The sequence below is a fragment of the Globicephala melas genome, chromosome 7, assembly GCF_963455315.2.
Source record: "Globicephala melas chromosome 7, mGloMel1.2, whole genome shotgun sequence".
Classification (NCBI taxonomy): Eukaryota; Metazoa; Chordata; class Mammalia; order Artiodactyla; family Delphinidae; genus Globicephala; species Globicephala melas.
Genome location: NC_083320.1, coordinates 59,257,482 through 59,278,348, shown reverse-complemented (window position 1 = coordinate 59,278,348; position 20,867 = coordinate 59,257,482). Strand labels below are relative to the sequence as shown.

At 37.2% G+C, this 20,867-nt stretch overlaps 1 protein-coding gene across 4 annotated transcripts in view; it reads left to right on the top strand.

Annotated features, from left to right (window-relative positions):
• MAP3K20 (mitogen-activated protein kinase kinase kinase 20) overlaps positions 1-20,867 on the top strand; it is a 172,500-nt gene that overhangs the window by 72,656 nt on the left and 78,977 nt on the right. For all 4 annotated transcript variants that reach the window (XM_060302237.2, XM_070045957.1, XM_030851860.3 and 1 more), the window contains exons 3-5: positions 8,510-8,597; positions 14,129-14,230; positions 18,415-18,480. In XM_060302237.2, the coding sequence (XP_060158220.1) occupies positions 8,510-8,597; positions 14,129-14,230; positions 18,415-18,480 (256 nt within the window). The remainder of the gene's footprint in view (positions 1-8,509; positions 8,598-14,128; positions 14,231-18,414; positions 18,481-20,867) is intronic.

Here is a 20,867-nt window from a genome sequence, read left to right as displayed (position 1 = left end):
AATCAGAGCCTGAAAGAGTTAAAAGGGAAGGGAAGGTCTACCCACTTCTTGGCTGAAAGAACCAGGTATTTTGACCTTATAGACTTGTAAACACACTACTGTTTTAGGAGTTTTTAAATCAAGAATTTCCCCTTTTCCCTTACATTCCACTGCTAAGTCCGATAGTTCTGGGCTCTGTGGGGATAATGATAAGAGGTATGCTGTTCTGAGAAGACCAGTGGCATTGTCTTTTCGAACCCCTCCTGTTCATAAGAGGCCTGGTTCAGTTGTTGTAGAGTTTTGTGATACTAGCCCAAGTCTAGGAAGAGGGCTGTCTTAGTCCATTCAGGCTACTGTAACAGAATACCAAAGGTGGGATGGCTTATAAACAACAAACATTTATTCATCACAGTTCCGGAGGCTGGGAAGTCTGAGATCAAGTTGTTAGCAGATTCAGTTTCTGGTGAGAACCCGCTTCCTGGTTCACAGATGACCATCTTCTCGCTGTGCCCTCACAGGGCAGAAGGAAGGGGTGAGAGAATTCTCTGGGGTCACCTTTATAAGGGCACTAATCTCATTCATGAGGGCTTCACCCTCATGACCTAATCACCTCCCACAGGCCCCTCCTTCAAATACCATCACATTGGGGGTTAGGTTTCAACATACGAATTTTAGGGGAACACATTCAGTCTATAGAAAGAAGCCTTCATGAAATGTAGCCCCACTCCTGAGAATCAGGGCTCCATTTTTCAGTGTGTCGTAGAGGAGTGTCTGCCACAGTGGGTATGGAAAGTGTGGACTTGATAAGAAGCTGGCTTACCTGCAGAGGTGATTTTTGGAAATATAAATGGTAAAATGCCTTGGGTAGAAAACTGGAACTGGAAGGTTTAAGACTAAGCAAGCCTCTGCATTCTGAATCTGAAAAAGTGCAATGAGGGCATGCTTGGAGAATAGCCAAACAGGGAAGGGCGGTCAAGAAATTTTGCCTGTTTGATTGTTGTGGACGGCAGAGCCTGCAAGAGGCAACTCGTAGCCATCCAAGTCTTCATTCTGAAAGTTCAAATCAACAATGAGCTGGTGAACATAAATTTCCATGTGGCTTCTACTATGGTTGTATAATTGATTGTCATTCTTATAAAATAATACCCTTAAGTAACCCTTATGCATGTAAAAGAACAGAATGAATATTAAAGCAAAGCCACACCCACAGGCATTTTAATCTTCTTACTGTCCTGTTCAGAGTAAACATTTACCTAACATGAACTCTTACCGTGGCAATTACTTAAACAGGTTTAATATCATTATCATCAAATACTATTTGTTCATCCACCCTTCAGATATTATTGAGTACTTCCAGTATATAAAGCATCTAACCTTTCTCCCTCACGTGGTATTATACTAGATGTGGTGCAAGATGAGCAACGTAGGGAAGGCTTCCCTCAAGAGCACTGGGCCACAGGAGCAAATGTCAGAAGGGAGAGGAAGGATGATGATTTAATAAAGCACTGAGCCAGACTCTGAATAGGTGCACTCAGTGCCCAGCACCTTTGTCTCATGGCCTCTCAGAGTCCATGGCCTTCTTCAGGAATAACCCAGGTGAACACTAGTTTGCTCTGGAGCCATATCAAGAGAAACTCATGGCTCAGAGGTTAACTAAACTAGTTTTTATATACCTAGGGTAGTTCTGGGGAGGTAAGGAAAGAGTTTTATCTCTTCCTGACCCAATCCTAGGGAAAAATCAGAATTTCCATGCAAATCAATATTTTTATATTTACATGCTCTAGTCATATATATTACATATAACATACATGTATTACTTTTTCTTATTCAAAAATTATAGAGACTTATTGTAAAGAATTTGGGAAATATATAAAAATTTAAAATCATTTATGATTCTTTTTGCTACCTACAGATAACCACAATCAATATGTTATTTTATTTCTTCCCCATCTCTCTTCTTATATGTGTCATTTTAAGTTTTTTAAAAATGTGGGTTCATCTCATATCTTCTTGAACTTTGGGGGACTATACTGATCCTGGATCAGATTGGTATTTTGGAGACACAGCTGTCTTTGGAGAGAGCCTTTGACCTTGAATGCACAGTGCAGTAAGGAGACTGCTTCCTTTTGAAGGATTGGATGAGCCACTTTTCTTCCTTTTACTATCATACTCTGATGGAATCATAGACTCTTGGAATTGGTGAGGACCTCAGAAATCAAGGTCCTCCAGAAATCAGGAATGTTTTAAATACCACACACCAGAGGGCAAGGAGGAGCAGCTGACACTCGTGGACAGTAGAAGTGTACCTTGGATTTTTTTTACACCTACTGTCTTTGTGGTCGGTACCACATCACAGGCAGAAAGATGGACCCTGTGAGACACAGTCCTGCTGCTATGTAGCGGCTAAGAGCTGTTGACAACCAGGGAGAAAAGCTTGTTCCTAATATAAGATGTAAATAGAGCCTGCCAGCCTCATGATATGGGTCTTCATAAACTACTGCTTTGATTTTATAGTGATAAGTAGAGTGCCATTGGTAACTTTCTTTCACAAAAAGAAGTGAACCCAACTTTATTTTTAATAAGTTATCACGTAAATACATACAGACTGTATCAATGGAATATTTTTAAATGTAAAACAAGCTTTAAAACAAAATCTGGGCTTCCCTGGTGGCGCAGTGGTTGAGAGTCCGCCTGCCAAAGCAGGGGACACGGGTTTGTGCACCGGTCTGGGAAGATCCCACATGCTGTGGAGCGGCTGGGCCTGTGAGCCATGGCCACTGAGCCTGCGCATCCGGAGCCTGTGCTCCACAGCAGGAGAGGGCACAACAGTGAGAGGCCCGCGTACCTCAAAAAAAAACAAAACAAACAAACAAAAATCTTTCACCCCAATGTTCATAGCAGCACTATTCACAATAACCAATACATGGAAACAACCCCCAAGTGCCCACTGGTTTAAGAAGATGAGGCATATATATATATATATATATATATACACACACACACATACATATATATACATATACATACATACATATATATATACACACATGCGTGTGCGCGTATATACAGTGGAATATTACTCAGCCATAAAAAAGAATGAAATATTGCCATTTGCAGCAACATGGATGTACCTATAGAATATTATACTAAGTGAAGTAATTCAGACAGAGAAAGATAGATATTATATAGTATCACTTATATGTGGAATCTAAAAAATAATACAAATGCATCTATATACAAAACAGAAACAGACTTACAAAGAAAACAAACTTATGGTTACCAAAGGGGAACGAGAAGGGAAGAGATAAATTAGGAGTATTGGATTAACAGATGCAAACTACTATACATAAAATAGATAAGCAACAAGGATTTACTGTACAGCACAGGGAACTATGTTCAATATTTTATAATCTATAATGGAAAATCATCTGAAAAAATATATATAACTGAATCACTTTGTTGTACACCTGAAACTAACACAATATTGTAAATCAGCTATACTTCAACTAAAAGAAAAAAACTCATAGAATCTTTAAGGGTTCTATGGTAGCTCTCCAAAATTAGAGACAAATTAAAATTTGGGATTAGGTTGAAAAAAGTTTTGAATAGAGGGAAAGGGATTGCTCTGAAGATGAAGATACTAATTAACTTAAAACCTTATTATAAAGCTGTTGAAAGTACTTTAAAGGAAGGATGTTAAAACTTAACCACCCCCTAAACTTAAATTTAGTTAAATTATGATACTTAGTAAATTTAGTTAAATTATGATATTTAGTTTCTCTTATTCTCTCTGATTGGATCAGCCATTTGGAACCTGCTGGTTGAGTTCTGGAAACATGGCCAACTGAGCTAATGGGTCATCTCCCCACATAAATGCTTAGAAATGCCAGTTGAAAGAAAATTAACAGAGTGCCCACCTCCTCCCCAAATCCCTGATAAGTTTTCCTATGAAGAAAGAAGGAGGGAGGGAGGGAAGAAGAAACCAGCCCCAACTGGAAACCATGGGAGCAGTCACATATCTTACTGCAAACACAATAGCTGTATAGACATCTGTGTGCTCTGATAAGGACATTACTACTAGACATTTTTATGAATCGACCTGTGGTTACTCCACTTGTCTGTCACATTGGGATCCTTTATTTTATGGAGAATCTTTGAGCATGAGTTTAAATTGCTGTAGTCTGTCCTGGTCTTTCCTTAAATCCTCACGTCCTAATCTGGAAAACTACTTATTTACCCCAAAGATCTTTAGACCTTGGGTTGTGTTAACTCTTGGATGATTAGTAAATAGATTATGGTCATTCATCTCTGCAAAAGTCTAGAATAACATTTTTGAAACCTTTAAAATGTTTATTGTAGTAAAATACATACAGCATAATATCTGTCATTTTAACCATATTTAAGTGTATGGTTCAGTGGCATTAACTATAATCACAGTGTTGAAATCAACCATCGCCACTATCTATTTCCAAAATTTTTCATCACTCCAAACAGAAATTCTACATGTTAAGTGATAACTCCCCATTTCTTCCTCTTCCAGTCCCTGGTAACCTCTAATCTACATTCTTTCTAACCTGTGAATTTGCCAGCTTCAAGATATGTCGTATAAGTGGAATCATCCAATGTTTGCCCTTTTGTGCCCGGCTTATTCACTTAGCCTAATGCTTTCAAAGTTCATCCATGTTGTGACAAGTATCAGAACTTAATTCCCTTTTACGGCCAAATAATACTCATTGTATTTATCTACTATGTTTTATTTATCTGCTCATCACTTGATGAATACTTGGGTGGTTTCTGCCTTTTGGGTGTTGTGAATAATGCTGCTGTGAGTCCGCATACAAGTATCTGTTAGAGTTCTTACAATAGCATTTTGCAAACAGAAATGTCAATACATTGTGTAGAAAAATGAAGTCATCTGGACTTCCAGTGTTGACTAAAATTGTTATTTCAGTGTAACTTGAGTAAACATAAACCTGAGAATTAACTCTTTATTGTGTATAGCTCATAAAATCAAAATCAATTTTTCAGTTAAATAAAAATGCAACTCTAAAATCAATACAACAGAAATAAACAACTTTCATCAAATTATATGTACTAAAAATAATTCTTTTGTTAGTTTTAATAGTGTAAAAAGATATTTACAGTTTTCAGTACAATGGAGCATTATTTTAGCCTTCGTCATTGTTATGTTTCCTTTTTAATAGTGAACTTTTTAAAACCACTAATCCATTATTTTGATGTGCAGGCCATTTGCTAGAGTATCCCAGAATTTAAATCTGGAAAACAACAATCTAAGGAAAAATTATTTGCTGCATATTTACTTCAGCAATTTCCATTAATGAACTGTTGGCAAGCAGGTGCCTATAAAGGCAAATCTACATAATACATACGCTTGCTGTCAGTTACTGGCTGCTACAAGTACAGGTTTTAGTAATTCAGTTAATCCCAGGTATTTCTGTTGGAGTTTGTTTGAATTGCTAACATGGTGTCACTTGACCTTCATCGATTGCAAATACCACTTATTTATTTAATCTACCTCTGCTTATTATTAGCCCATTTCCATGAAACTGCTACAGCACTCTAAAATAGCACGTTGTTTTCAAGATGTTAAATCAAATTCTTAGTTTATTAAATTGGAACCTAAAGTCTTATTCCATAAAAATGTCTTTTACTTACAAATCATACTGCAAGAGTTTTTTATAACTGTAAAAAAATTAAAATACGAGCACAACAAAGGGACACAATAGTTGTTTTGTCATTAGCATATGTCTACTCAAGAGCTGTTAGACATGCTTACCAATACCTGAAAAGATAAATTCTCTCTCCAGGGTATAATTTGTCAATATCTTAAACGTAAGCATGAAAACTAGCTGGATCACTGAAAATCCCATGTCGTGCTTAATTATAAAATGGTCATTCAGGGCTTCCCTGGTGGTGCAGTGGTTAAGAATCTGCCTGCCAATGCAGGGGACACGGGTTCGAGCCCTGGTCCGGGAAGATCCCACACGCCGCGGAGCAACTAAGCCCATGCACCACAACTACTGAGCCTGCGCTCTAGAGCCCGTAGGCCACAACTACTGAAGCCCGTGTGCCTAGAGTCTGTGCTCCGCAACAAGAGAAGCCACGGCAATGAGAAGCCCACGCACCGCAACGAAGAGTTAGCCCCCGCTCGCTGCAACTAGAGAAAGCCCGCGTACAGCAACAAAGACCCAATGAGCAAAAATAAGTAAATAAAATTTTAAAAAAAAGGTTCTCCAAGGATTCAGAATATTCTTGTATTTATTCTTTATTGTTACAAACATTTTTAATGGTCACAGGATTTAGATATTCCAAACAATATAACAAAACACACCAAAGGATAACAGTCCCCTATTTTGACCAATACTAGTCCCAACATTTATGCTTCCTAACATTGAACTCTCATGCTTTACTCACAAAAGAGTTGATCTGCCACTTAAAAATAGAGGGCTTGGGGCTTCCCTGGTGGCGCAGTGGTTAGGAATCCGCCTGCTAATGCAGGGGACACGGGTTCGAGCCCTGGTCAGGGAGGATCCCACGTGCCACGGAGCAACGAAACCTGTGCGCCGCAACTGCTGAGCCTGCGCTCTAGAGCCCGCAAGCCACAACTACTGAAGCCCGCGTACCTAGAGCCTATGCTCCACAACAAGAGAAGCCACTGCAATGAGAAGCCCGCGCACCGCAGCGAAGAGTAGCCCCCATTCGCCGCAACTAGAGAAGCCCATGTGCAGCAATGAAGACCCAATGCAGCCAAAAATAAATAAATAAAATAAATTAATTTAAAAAAAATAGAGGGCTTATGATTTCCAAGCTTCACATGAACTCAATTTTTACAACCAAGGTCATTTATGATTATTTAATGAGAAGTAGAATTGTCATATGGATGAATAATTGTATTTATTACTCAATTAATGCATTTTCTTTCTACTTGGAAAACTAAACTATGAGAAGGTTGTTTGATGAATACAGAACCTCTACACACAGTGGACGCTCAGTGAATGTTAAGGAATCGTTTTGATGGCTCCCTTCAACACCTATATTACTAAAAGAAAAAACTGTCAAATCAACCTTGATAAATGTCTCATCCAATCACGAATAATGTTCCTTTCTCTTGTTCCCACATTGACCCCTTGTCAACCCTCAACCTTCTGTTTTCTATCTAGTCACACCACCTTCAAAACAAGTTTCACAGCATTTTAAATGAAAACTCAACTCCTACTATGAAAAGAAAAATGTGTAACAAATGTGCAAATTCCCAAAGGGGAGTCTCCTTTATGACCAAGGCTTCTCCATTTTTATTCATTGCTGACTTTAACTGTACTTTTAATTCTTGATTAGCCATATTTTAACTCCACAAAAGCAATAAAATTTTAATGACTACATGTAATTTACTTAATCTAGAGAACATCCTCCTGTAGACATTAGCAGATATACACTGTGGTACCTCTTTTATTTTTCATTTTAAAAATTAAGTTTAGGGCTTCCCTGGTGGCACAGTGGTTAAGAATCCACCTGCCAATGCAGGGGACACGGGTTCGAGCCCTGGTCCGGGAAGATCCCACATGCCACGGAGCAACTAAGCCCGTGTGCTACAACTACTGAGCCTGCACTCTAGAAGCCCGTGAGCCACAACTGCTCAGCCCACATTCCACAACTACTGAAGCCCGTGGGCCTAGAGCCCGTGCTCCACAACAACAGAAGCCACCGCAACGAGAAGCCTGTGCACCCCAACGAAAGAGTAGCCCCTGCTTGCAGCAACTAGAGAAAACCCATGCACAGCAATGAAGACCCAATGCAGCCCAAAATAAATAAATAAATAAATTAATTAAAAACAATTAAGTTTAATAAACAGTATTTTTTACCATGACACCCTGCAGTACAGTTTTCTAATAATTAACACATTTCACAGTGTAAAGTCTGGCTTCCCTATCAAATCACCACTGAAGGTCAAGAATCCACGTGTCTGTCCTTTACAGTACTTTGCATATGGTACGAGAGCAATAATATATTTTAAATAAATGGTTAGATAAATAATATAAATAGGTATTACCTGAATCTATTCCAGTAATAGTTAAGAAACCCTGCCGTAATTTTGTCATGACTACTCATCCAACCGACAGAAGTTCAGTCTTATTGCAGTCTCCCAAAAGAAATATTATGCAGGAAAAAATGTATTTGACTTTTAGGAAGAGGGCTTTTACTGTAAATAAATGTGGTATCTCCCCTCTTTAGTCATCCCATTCCACTGTCAGTCATGCCAGCTTGCTAGTAAGCACCTCTTCTGCCGCCAGTTCAACCCCACTTCTTCTTTAAATTTTTCAGAAAGCTTCAATATATAAATTCTTAATCTGTCAAGAGTGCTGCCAAAGACAGTTTTATCAGCATCACATACTTGTTGAGCACATATACATCTTTGTAAATGTATGTAAAAGAAAATTGAGTAGGAAACTTATTTTATGAGACTTTTATAAATGTGAAATTTTATGCAATTTTGTATTTGATTTTTGTATAGGCAGAAATACTCAGTGTCCTCAGTCACAGAAACATCATCCAGTTTTACGGAGTAATTCTTGAACCTCCCAACTATGGTATCGTCACAGGTAAGAACTCTATTTGACTTTTTTCTTTCCCCAATTACCTAGCTTTAGATTCTTTAATATGCTAAAATGCTTAATATTAGGTTCTGTCATGAATTGTGTGCTACTGTCAGATGTCACTTTTGTTGCTATAAAGCATTAATAAAACTGATTATATCAATATAATTAAGAATGGTGTTTCCACTTCTACCCATGTTTAATTGTGCTAATTATATCTGCGTAAATGCTATTTAAATGCACTCGCAGCTGCAGTACCAATATTTAAAGGTGCCATTTAACTAAAATTTCATTTAATTAGTTGAAATGAGCGATGTTTTTTGTAACTCTGTGACCTTTTACAAATTAAGATTTCTTGAGCTATTCATGTTATAATTCTTTGCAAGGCATTTTAATCCCTTTAGAGCATTCTTTCTTCAAGGCCTCTGACATGAGAATATTTTTCAGATTTGGTCATCTGCGTTGATAATGACCTTGATCTAAATTATCACATAATTTGGAGCAGCAGTTTATAACTGATGGAATTACCCTTTCCAAAAAGGAGCACACAGAAAATTTTGCCTTATAAAAACACAGAAAGGCACATATTTTTAACACTTTATATTCATATTTGTATAATCCAATGAGCAACTTCAGGTCTATGATAAGTATAGTGCTCAATTTTACAATACGTAACTTTGACCAGGTTCTTTATCACGGCAGTTCTTTGATCAAAACAAAGCAAACAAGAAAACCTTAAAAGATTAGCCCTCTTTTTTACTGTAGTGTTAAGGACTTGGATTGTCTTTATATAAAATAACAAAACACCCTCAGTAAAAAGGGCTGGATTAGGTACTTCCTTATAAATTATCTCATCTAATAGTTAGAATAACCCTATGAAATAGATAAAGTAATTTTATTTCACATAAGAAACTAAAACTCTAACTTAAGTACTTTCCCAAGGTTACCCAGCCAGTGGTAGAACCACAGTGGTGTACATTTCTCAATTTGATTATACAGAATCTCCTCTTCTTGTATGCAAGAAGCCTGTGAGCACACTAGATCCAACGGCTGTGGAGGGCCGACTGTACTGCTCCATTTTATATAAGGGACTTGAGTATCTGTGGATTTTGGTATCTGCAAGGGGTCCTGGTACCAACCCCCCACAGATGCTGAGGGATGACGTACATACACGAACTGAGTCAAGTGTGGAAGATCAAATGGGTAGGGGATGATAGCACTTGCCCTGCCTCTTGAAATGAACACAAATAAGTCTTAGTACGGGAAGGTTAAGGCAGAAAGAGACAGGCACACACACCTTGATCAGCCCGCCTAGCTAGCTCCCCCCCTTTAGAACCTCATTGTCTTTCTCAGATGTTGGGGTTCTGAGGGGGGAATCTTGAATGGCTTGAATCTATTCCAACCTGAGTGTACTTGTTAATAGAAAAGGTTATTACAGCAGGCAGCTGTTGTCACTCATACTGAGGACTTGAAAGAATAATTTATCAGAGTGATGGAATGGAATGAACACCAGAATAGGAATTGAGAGATGAAATCTTGTCTTGATTCTGCCAAAGCTGCAGAGGTGGGTCACTGATGATCTATGTGTCAGTTTTCTCATACGTGAAGGAAGGGACTAGAATTGATGATTTCTGGGTGAGAGTGTGTATGTGTATGTGTGCACCTGTGCATGTGTGTTTGCTGAAACTTCTCATCACAGAGATTTTCTAAAATCTGCTTATAAGACCTGGAACAGAGTCCAAGAGGCAGCTACCATTTTATTTCCCTTGGAAGGGAAGTGAACATCTTTCTCCCAGATCTGCAAAGAAATGGGGTGACTAGAATCTCAATCTCCAAAGTCAAAAGAAAAGATACAATAGTGGACCACCTTTGCTTTGATCTTTGGAAACCTTAATTCTGTACTACCGTGCAAGCAATAACCATGAACTGGAGTAACTATCATAATTTCAGACAAAATAGGCTTAAGAAAAGAAATATTACTAGAGATAAATTGGATCATTTCATAATGATAAAAGGATCAGCATATCAGGAAGATACAGCAAATGTAAATGTATATACAGCTAACAATAGGTCCTCAAAGTACATGAAGCAAAAATTGACAGACTTTAAAGGATAAATAGTCAGTTCAACAATAATGGATTTCATTACCCCACTCTCAGTAACTGAGAGAACAACTAGATAGAAAATCAGCAAGGTTATAGAAGACTTGACAAACGCTCTCAACCAACTCTCCCTAACTCACATACGTAGAATACACCACCCAACAAAGAATATATATTCTTTTCAAGGGCACATGGAACATTCTTTAGCATACATAAGTTAGGCCATGAAATAAATCTCAATATATCCAAAAGGACTGAAAAGTTCTCCAACTACAATAGAATTAAGTTAGAAATTAATGCAAGAAAGAAACCTGGAAAATTCCCAAATATTTGGAAATTAAACAACATATTTCTAAATACCCAGTGAGTCAAGAAACTACAATGGATTTTTAAATACTTTGGACAGAGAGAAAAGGAAAATGTAGCATATCAAAATTATAGGTGGCAGATAAAGTAGTACTTGGGGGGGATTTATAGCTTTAAACATCTATGGTAAAAGAAAAAAGGTCTGAGCTTCCCTGGTGGTGCAGTGGTTGGGAGTCCGCCTGCCGATGGAGGGGGCACGGGTTCGTGCCCCAGTCCGGGAAGATCCCGCGTGCCACAGAGTGGCTGGGCCCGTGAGCCATGGCCGCTGGGCCTGCGCTTCCGGAGCCTGTACTCTGCAACGGGAGAGGCCACAGCAGTGAGAGGCCCGTGTACCGCAAAAAAAAAAAAAAGGTCTGAAATTGATCATTAAGCTCCAACCTTAACAAATTGCAAAAATAACAGAATAAACCCAAAGCAAGCCCAATGAAAGGAAATAATAAGGATTAGAGCAGAATGCAATAACATAGGAAACAGAAAAATAATAGAGAAAATCCATGAAACTAAAAGTTTGGTCTTTGCAAAGATCAGTAAAACTGACAAACCTTTAGCTGGACTGACCAACAAAAAAGAAAATACAAATTAGCAAAACCAGGAATGAGGGAGAGGATAGCACTACAGTCCCTACAGAAATTTAAAAGGATTATAAGGGAATGTTATGACCAAATTTATGCCAACAAATTAGACAATTTAGTTGCAATGAACAAGTCCCTGAAACGATAAAAAATTTCAAAACTGACTCAAGAAGAAACAGAAAATCTGCCCAGAACTATAAGTAAAGGAATTTAAATTTATAATTTAAAATATCTTCATAATGAAACGCCAGACCCAGATGATTTCACTGGTGGATACTATCAAATGTTTATAGAAAAAATAACACCAGTCCTTCCCATACTCTTTCTGAAAATAGAAGAAGGAAAACTTACCAACTCATTCTATAAGGCCAGTATTATCCTAATATCAAAGCCACATAAAACATAATAAGAAAACTGCAGACCACTGTCCCTCCTGAACATAGATGCAAAAATCCTTGACTACGTATCAGCAAACTGAATACAGCCACCAATAAAAAGGACTATACACCACAACCAAGTGGAATTTATCCCAGAAATGTAAGGTTGATTTAACATCTGAAATCAATTAATATAAAGCATCATAATAGATAATAGAATAAAAGACAAAAACCATTTGGCATTCTACAACACCCATTCACGCTAAGAAATCGCAACAGGCTAAAAATAGAAGTCAATTTTCTCAGCCTGATAAATAGCATCTATTAAAACCCACAGCTGAGATCTTACTTAAAGGTGAAAAATTGATTGTTTTTCCCTTAAGGTTGGGAACAAGGAAATGAGGTTCTGCTCTTGTCACATCTAGTCACCATTGTACTGGAGGTTCTAGTCAGTTCAATCAGGCAAGAAAAAGAAAATAAAAGGCATCCAGGTTAGAAAGGGAGAGGTAAAACTGTCTTATGTGACATGATTCTCTAAGACTCAGGACACCCCAGGAATCCACAAAAAACTACCAAAACTAGTAAACAGGGTAAGCAAGGTCACAAGGACCCAAGATTAATATACAAAAATTAATTGTAGGGGGCTTCCCTGGTGGCGCAGTGGTTGGGAGTCCGCCTGCCGATGCAGGGGACACGGGTTCGTGCCCTGGTCCGGGAAGATCCCACATGCCGCGGAGCGGCTGGACCCATGAGCCATGGCCGCTGAGCCTGCGCGTCCGGAGCTTGTGCTCCACAACGGGAGAAGCCGCAACAGTGAGAGGCCCGCGAACCGCAAAAAAAAAAAAAAAATTAATTGTATTTCTATATACTGGGAATGAACAGTCTAAAAATGAAATTTAAAAACCATTCCATTCACAGTACTATCAAAAAGAATAGTACTTTGGTATAAATTTAATAGTATTGGGGTATAAATTTAACATAAGAAGTGTTAAGACTTGTGCAATGAAAAGTACAAAACATTGCTGAGAGAAAATAAAGATCTAAATAAATGGAAAGATTACATGTTCATGGCTTGGAAGACTCAATATTGTTATGACGGCAGTTCTCCCAAATTGATCTACAAATTCAAAACAATTCCTGTCTAAATCTCAGCACACATTTTTTGTAAGAAATTGACAAGGTGATCCTAAAATTCACATAGAAATATAAAAGACTGGAATAGCCAAACCAGTTTTAAGAAAGATCTAAGTTTAAGGTCTTTGCCGCATTTCAAAACTTATTATATAAAGATGTTAAAAAAAAAAACTTATTACAGATCTGTAGTAATTAGCATGGTGCAGTATTGACACAAGGACAGGCATATAGAGCAATGGAGCAAAATTAAGAATTTAGGGGAAAAAACCTTGCATTGATGGTCAATTGATTTTCAACAAGTGTCAAGACTATTAAATGGGTAAAGGATAGCCTTTTCAACAAAACTGTGCTGGGAAAATTAGAAATCCACATGCAAAAAAAAAAAAATCTTAGACCCTCACCTCAAACCATACACAAAAGTAAACTGAAAATGGATCATAGAAATTATCAAATTGTACACTTACAGTATGTGAATTTTAAGATAGAGAATTTATATCTCAAAGCCATTTTTAAAGGAATGTTCTCACTTTCTTGGCCTTTTGTGCTTCAAATTTGAGGGCTCTTCTAAATCCTGATGCAACAAATACTGATTTGTTTGCATTGTCACACATAAACCCTCTGACTTATGTGTTTCATCTTATCTCATAAGAATAACAAATTTTTGAAGAAATACCTATATTCATGCCTACCTTTGTTTCAAATACATTCTTGCAACATCCTTGTGTTTCTGAATTCCATCTGAATGTATTTGGATTTCATTGTCAGCTCAAGTTTTATTATTCATTCTGTTAGTGGTCTTGTCTTTGACAGATTTCTTACCAGGATGATATTCACTTTTAGAAACTTTTAGAAACAGCATGGAACAGTTTTTATAAACTTTTAATGCCTTTTGTTAATTTAACACATTTTCCCAATGAAACTATGAAGTCTTATTTCTGAAATGTGCCTTGGTTTTAATTATATGCTTATGTTTCCTTTGAAAATAGAATATGCTTCTCTGGGGTCACTCTATGATTACATTAACAGTAACAGAAGTGAAGAGATGGACATGGAACACATTATGACCTGGGCCACTGATGTAGCCAAAGGTAATGCTTCATGTATTCTTACAGAATTGATGGAGAGCATCCTGACATGGTGACTTTAGTCGGAGGATTTCTTATTCTGTATCTTAAGATGTTCTTTTTTCAGACCAAAAGTAGCAAGAATTCTGCAGCTTACTGTGCACATAATATTTTAGATCCTTGCCTTTCTACTCCTGCATTCCTTTTCTCTTCTTCCTTTCTTTTTTACCAAAAACCAAGTTCCAACAAAATCAGTGGCTCCAAGGCAGCATTTTTGCCCTATTTTGTGACATTGTAATTGACCAGCTTGTTTGATACATTAAATGGAAAGATTATAATTCTGTTGTGCTGCAAGTCTCTACTTAGATGCAGTATCCAGAAAACATGACTTACTGTAGGATTAGTTCTACTCATTTCGGATACATAATAATATGCTAAAAATAGTAACCACTTGGAAAAAAATTTTTTATTTATCCTGCCATGCAAAAGCAATTCAGATTTTATTTTATATTTAATGTAAACTTGGAAATCACCCTTGGAAATGAAATATTTTTAATACACAATATGCCTAAACAAGGTGCCTAGTTCTTTTTCCCTCATAAATTCCTGCATAGACAAATGCTTTCTAAAGCAATTTAAATTCCATTTATTTTTATCTTTTTATTTTCCATTTTCCTAACTGAATGTTTCTGAGTTTTATTTATAACTGTCAAAGTTGCTTTGGAAACAACTTAATCTAATGAATGCTGATGGTTACGTTTGTATTCTAGCAACCCCTAGAAAGCAAGTCTTTCCAAATTTTACTGGAGCAATTAACTCCTTTGCATTTTGCTGCTCCAATCTCTACCAACATCTCTTTACAAAGCAAATAAAGGGATATTTAGCATCCAATAAGGAAAGCAACTCATACTTTGCTTTCACTGGGAAGTTACACAGGGACTTCCAAAAGCAATAGCCTTTCCTTTGGGGAATTATCTTGTCTGCTTTAAGTTTCATCAACACCTGCCAAATTCTTCAAATGGAGAAAGTGAAAATTAAAAAACAAAAGTTTCATGCTAAATGCTGCTGCTTGAATGGTACTTCATTACCTTATAAGAATAATAAGCTCTATGTTTAGGATGGTATACCTAAGGCTTTGGCTGTGTTAATTAACTTAATTGTGTATTCATGCATCAGACGTCTCAAATCAGCCTTAAAATTTCACATTCTTCAAGACATTTTCATGTAACATCATAGCCACTTCTCTGCATATCAGTAGGCCACCTGTTTGTAAGCGCGGTAATGTGCTATTATTGGAAACTGCCTGAATCCTTGTGGAAATACACTTACAGAAATGTAAATACATATACAAGCAGTTCTTGACTTAAAACACTTCACCTTACAGACATTTGCATTTAGGGTGCTCAGCCAATTACACCCATCTTATTACTTAATGGCACTTAAGATGGATAGACAGCAAACAAATCAACCGACACCAGTCACTCAGCTTCCAGCTGTACACCCTCCACTTAAGCTTCTCTGGCCCCCAGCCTGTAAACCTCATCCCTCCTGGTCCCTTCCCCTGCAACAGTCCCTGTCTGTAGGGCAAGTCCTTTGGCTCCAGATCAAATCAGTCATTCCCGTGGTTTCTCAAGAGCCCTGGCACTCTGTATCAGAAGTACAAGGAAGAAAAGGAACAGGACTAAATAGCACGCTGGAACTAGAGGTAAAAAACAGGGATGGAGAAAATGGGAGTGTCCAGAACCACATGGTAATAAAATCACTTTTTGGTGGCTGATGAATTAATCTGAAAGGCAAGTTCTAATGTGTTTGGACTCAGGTGAGAAGCGTGAGGCAGAGAAGAGACTTGTTTATGTGTAGTCACAAGTAATACTTAATACTTGAAATGGCCTACGAAAGGAAGAAGAAATCAGTGCTTTCAGAATGACTTCTACCCTCTCTGATAAAGCTATGTGTAGAACTTGGAGATGAAATAGGAAGGCTTGATTTTTGTTGATTCCATTTTGAATTCAGCTGTGCCCTTCAGTTTGACCATGACTGAAGCCACTGAAGCAACAAGATGTTGAGAAATCAAAGGATGAATAATTCATTTCAAATAAGAGTGGATTCGTGCATTTTGAAATAGGCATTGCTTAACATCACTGCAAAGAGAAAACCTCCTAAAAGGCAAAAAAAAAGATTCTCTTCTTTCTGGGTGGGAAGAGGGATAGAGGGCAGACCAACCAGTATATCTGAAATTGCTACAGGTCAGTCAACAATGGGTAAAAGGAACAATTAAAGCAAATAAACCAGGATCCAATCTCCAAATGGTCATCATTGATTCCAAATCTCCCCAGTGACTCCTGTGAAATCTTTTTTTAGGAAACTCTGAATCTTAAAATTGATGAAAATATTTTTCAGCATTCCTGTTTTTTTGCAATAAACATAAGGCAGACAGAATTGTAGATAGCTCTATAAAAACACATTAAATAGAATTTTATATGATTTTGATTACAACTTTTTATGTACACTAAATATTCTATAAATGTATACTATATGTTATACACAAATAATTTACAACACTTTTTCTCGTAATAGCTGCCATGAGGAAGAAAAGTGCCTGTATTTAAAGCTTCTGTGCTTGAGCGGTTTTTGAAATTCTTTATTGTCAGCAAATGTAGAAATGATCTAGGTCTACCTCTAATAGTTCATTAAATAGTTTCTACCTGAAAAATTATTCAGGAATTTGATTCTTAAAGACAAAGAGAAATAACTATGAAATTCTGTCATAAAAATTATTAAAAGTTACCTGAGTTGTAGCTTTTGAATTTTCAGAGCTTCGAATATGTAGACTTAATATTAGAAGAAATATTTCTTTTATTCCAGTTATATCTTGTTTAAGATCATTTGAACTACTAATACTTTTGTTGACTCTTCAGTAATATCTTTATATGGCAAGAGTTTAAATTTTTTGAAACTTTTCTTTGTTCTTTCATGATTCTTCACTATATAATAATCAGAATGTAGAAAATAATAGATTATTTTTAAAATTAGCTTTTATAAAACTGAAATTTTCTATATACTGAAAAAAAGAACCAAGGCCTAGTTATTAAATTATTTTTCAATAGATAGTTCATTAGGGCTTCCCTGGTGGCGCAGTGGTTGAGAGTCCACCTGCCGATGCAGGGGACACCAGTCCGGGAGGATCCCACATGCTGCGGAGCGGCTGGGCCCGTGAGCCATGGCCGCTGAGCCTGCGCTTCCGGAGCCTGTGCTCCACAATGGGAGAGGCCACAGCAGTGAGAGGCCCGCATATCACAAAAAAAAAAAAAAAAAAAAAGGTAGTTCATTAACCAAAGGAACCTGTTTGATTGGGGTGAGGGGCTATTCCATTGTTTAGAAAAGACAACTTGAGAAATAAAGAGAGGAAATGTTTCAGTAGAAAATGCTCTTGTTCTTTATTCTAAGGGGATAGACTGTATAAATACTGGGAAAGAGTCATTTTTTAATTCAAAATAATGAAACTCTATATACATCCAATTTACTGAAGTAACCTGATTTTCAGTATGTTGTAGAGAATTTTGGAGTACATTTAAATATATATTATGTCGAAGATTTATCCTTGTAAGAAGAATAAAATATTTTGTAACTACTGTATATTTTTCTATCTGAGGATCCCCAAATCCTTTACCAACCACAACTAATGAATCCAACCAGTTCTCCCCACCCCTACCCCACCTCCACTCCCAGGGTCTTACTGGAATGAGTACTGAGAAACCAAGCTTCACTGGGTAACTGCAGACATGCAAATGAAAACTGAAATTTTTGGTCAGAACTTTGGCTGATTTAGAAGGCAGTTGGTAGTATAGAATACCTTAGTCATTGGAGCATTTCTTCCAGTGGTATCTGTGCTATTTTCATGCAGACTCCAGAAAATTAAGGTGTCCTTATTGGGTATTATAAGAAGCTAGCTTTATCCACAATCAAATTCCAACTTCTAAGAGGTTAAAGCACATAAATTTTTCTTAGCCTATAAATTTTCTTAATGTGGGCATATCCTGTCCCTATTTTATCCATCATGGAAGAACAGAGCACATGAATTTAGTTTTTGCTATTAAATCCTTCGCAAAAATATGGAAAGTAATACTGATGTTTAAAATAGAAAGGTAATACTGATGCAATGTTGAAAAATTATATTAATAGGCCTTTCTCCCTTTTTGTACAAAAAGGAATGCACTATTTACATATGGAGGCTCCTGTCAAGGTGATTCACAGAGATCTCAAGTCAAGAAATGGTAACGTAGTCATATGTTTTTATTTTACCTATTTTATTATAAGATACATGCACCGTTGTATAGAAATAGGCATCACGCTTTCCATCTCTTTTGTAACCTGCTGTTTTGACTCACTGCTGATACTGTGAAAATCTTTCCTCTATTAATAAATGTTAAAATCCTCCACATTATTTCAAGAGGCTGCATAGTATTCCACTGTATAAGTAGCACAGAATATGGACATTTGGATTGTTTACATTATTTTTTCTATAAGAAATGTTGAAGTTAATACTTCTCAGTAGAAATTTTCAACACATCCCTAATTATTTCTCTAGAATCATTTTCTAAAACAGGTATTGCTGGTCAAAGCACATAGTTGTGTATTTCTAGTTCTTCTATTTTTAGATGGCTCTCTGTACTAGCAGTTTGGAGTTTTGTTCTTGTTACTCCTGAGTTATTTGGTGTAAATTTTTTATGTCACTCACATTACCCGAAGGAGTGCCCAAAAATGATCAGCACAGGTTTGGAAAGTAAGAGCTTTCTTTTTCTTCTTCTCTACTTCCTAAAGTTTATTTATGATCCTGTATTTTATAATGCGGAGAGTGAGCACTTTTAAATGGCAGGATTAGATGTTACCTTCAAGTAGGAGTGGTAATAGAATGCTTTGTCCATTACATCACTTGAAAATTAATGGAAAAAGGCAGTGGGATTATTTAGCTAGCCAGCACTCAGAGTTTGCCTCAGAGTTTGCTACTTAAAAACAAAAAATCTTGCTATCAATTCATTCACATGCTTTAATTTTTTACTTGCTTTCTAAGTGATTCTTCTAAGTATGGAGGAGGAGGAAAACAATTTATTTTTAGAAAATCTTTAAATCACTGCAGTTAAAATGGGTAACTGCTAATAGTGTGGTCCTTAGAATGGGTAGTCGTGGCCAGCCGAGGAAGAGAACTCGGGAATCCAACCAGCTGCCCAGGACCTTGATGCTTGCGGGGGTGGAGAAGGGGAAGTTGTCAGCAGCTGCCACTCCTCAGCAGTCCAGGTTGGACCAGCACCCTGACCCTGACAGTTCACTCTGGCTGATTGTTCTTGCCCTTTTCTAGGTTTCATCACTTATCCTTTGGCTTTTCTTAGACATAAGCTTCCTGGAGCTAAATACTTTTAATATATATTGGCTAGCAGGAGGTCATTAGGAAATAATACAGAATCTAGTAGGAAGTATCAGAGTTTTATGACTTTGTACATTTTCAGTTCTTGCTCAGAGTTTCAATCTAAATAAGTTGTTTAACATCTCTCCTTTTAATCTAGTTTACCAGTATATCCTATATATCCCATGAGAGGAGAATGGTTAAATTATCCAAGATGTCATTATGAAGACTAACAATGGAGAATGTTCCCATTTTTAGAAATTACAGTTTGAGGGCTTCCCTGGTGGCACAGTGGTTAAGAATCCGCCTGCCAGTGCAGGGGACACGGGTATGAGCCCTGGTCCGGGAAGATCCCACATGCCACGGAGCAACTAAGCCCATGCGCAGCAACTGCTGAGCCTGCGCTCTAGGGCCCATGCTCCGCAACAAGAGAAGCCACCGCAATGAGAAGCCCACGCACCGCACAGAGGAGTAGTCACTGCTCGCCACAACTAGAGAAAGCCCGTGCACAGCAACGAAGACCCAACACAGCCAAAAATAAATAAATATAATAAATAAATTTAAAATAAATAAATAAATAAATCTATATAACTTAGAAAATGAAAGTCCTACTATTCTGTCTCCATCCCCACCCCAAAACTGTTAAAAGTTTGATCTATATTGTTTCAATGTGTATGTGTTTTCACATCAAGTAACTACACAAACTGTAAATTTATTTTTGGCTGCGTTGGGTCTTCATTGCTGTGCGTGGGCTTTCTCTAGTTGCAGTGAGCAGGGGCTACTCATCGTTGCGGTGCACAGGCTTCCCATTGCAGTGACTCACAAGATACGTATGTGAATATGTTCAATAAGCAGATAGATATATAGTTTTGAGGCTGAGATCTATTTGAGAGTGTTAAGATGTAGTTGGGGCTTTTATGGGAGTGGGCGAATAAGAGCATAAGAAGGGAGAAGGCCAAGGGCAGAATCCTGAAGAAATGTTTCTAGCCTTTCCTTTGTAAGCCACACAGTGCCTTGAACATGGTAGTTTAGCAATACTTATTAGCTGTTACTAATGACCTTGATAAGTGGAGAAAATAACCTTTGCATGATCCAGTACACAGAAATAGCCTAAGGGTAAATTTGATACTATATATAATAAGCTATACATTTTTTCAAATAAAAAAATATTAATACTATATTCAGTTATTTAAAAAATACTTCTACTTTTTTTATCATAAGATTAATAAGTGTTCATTTAAAAAGTCTAACATTATAAAT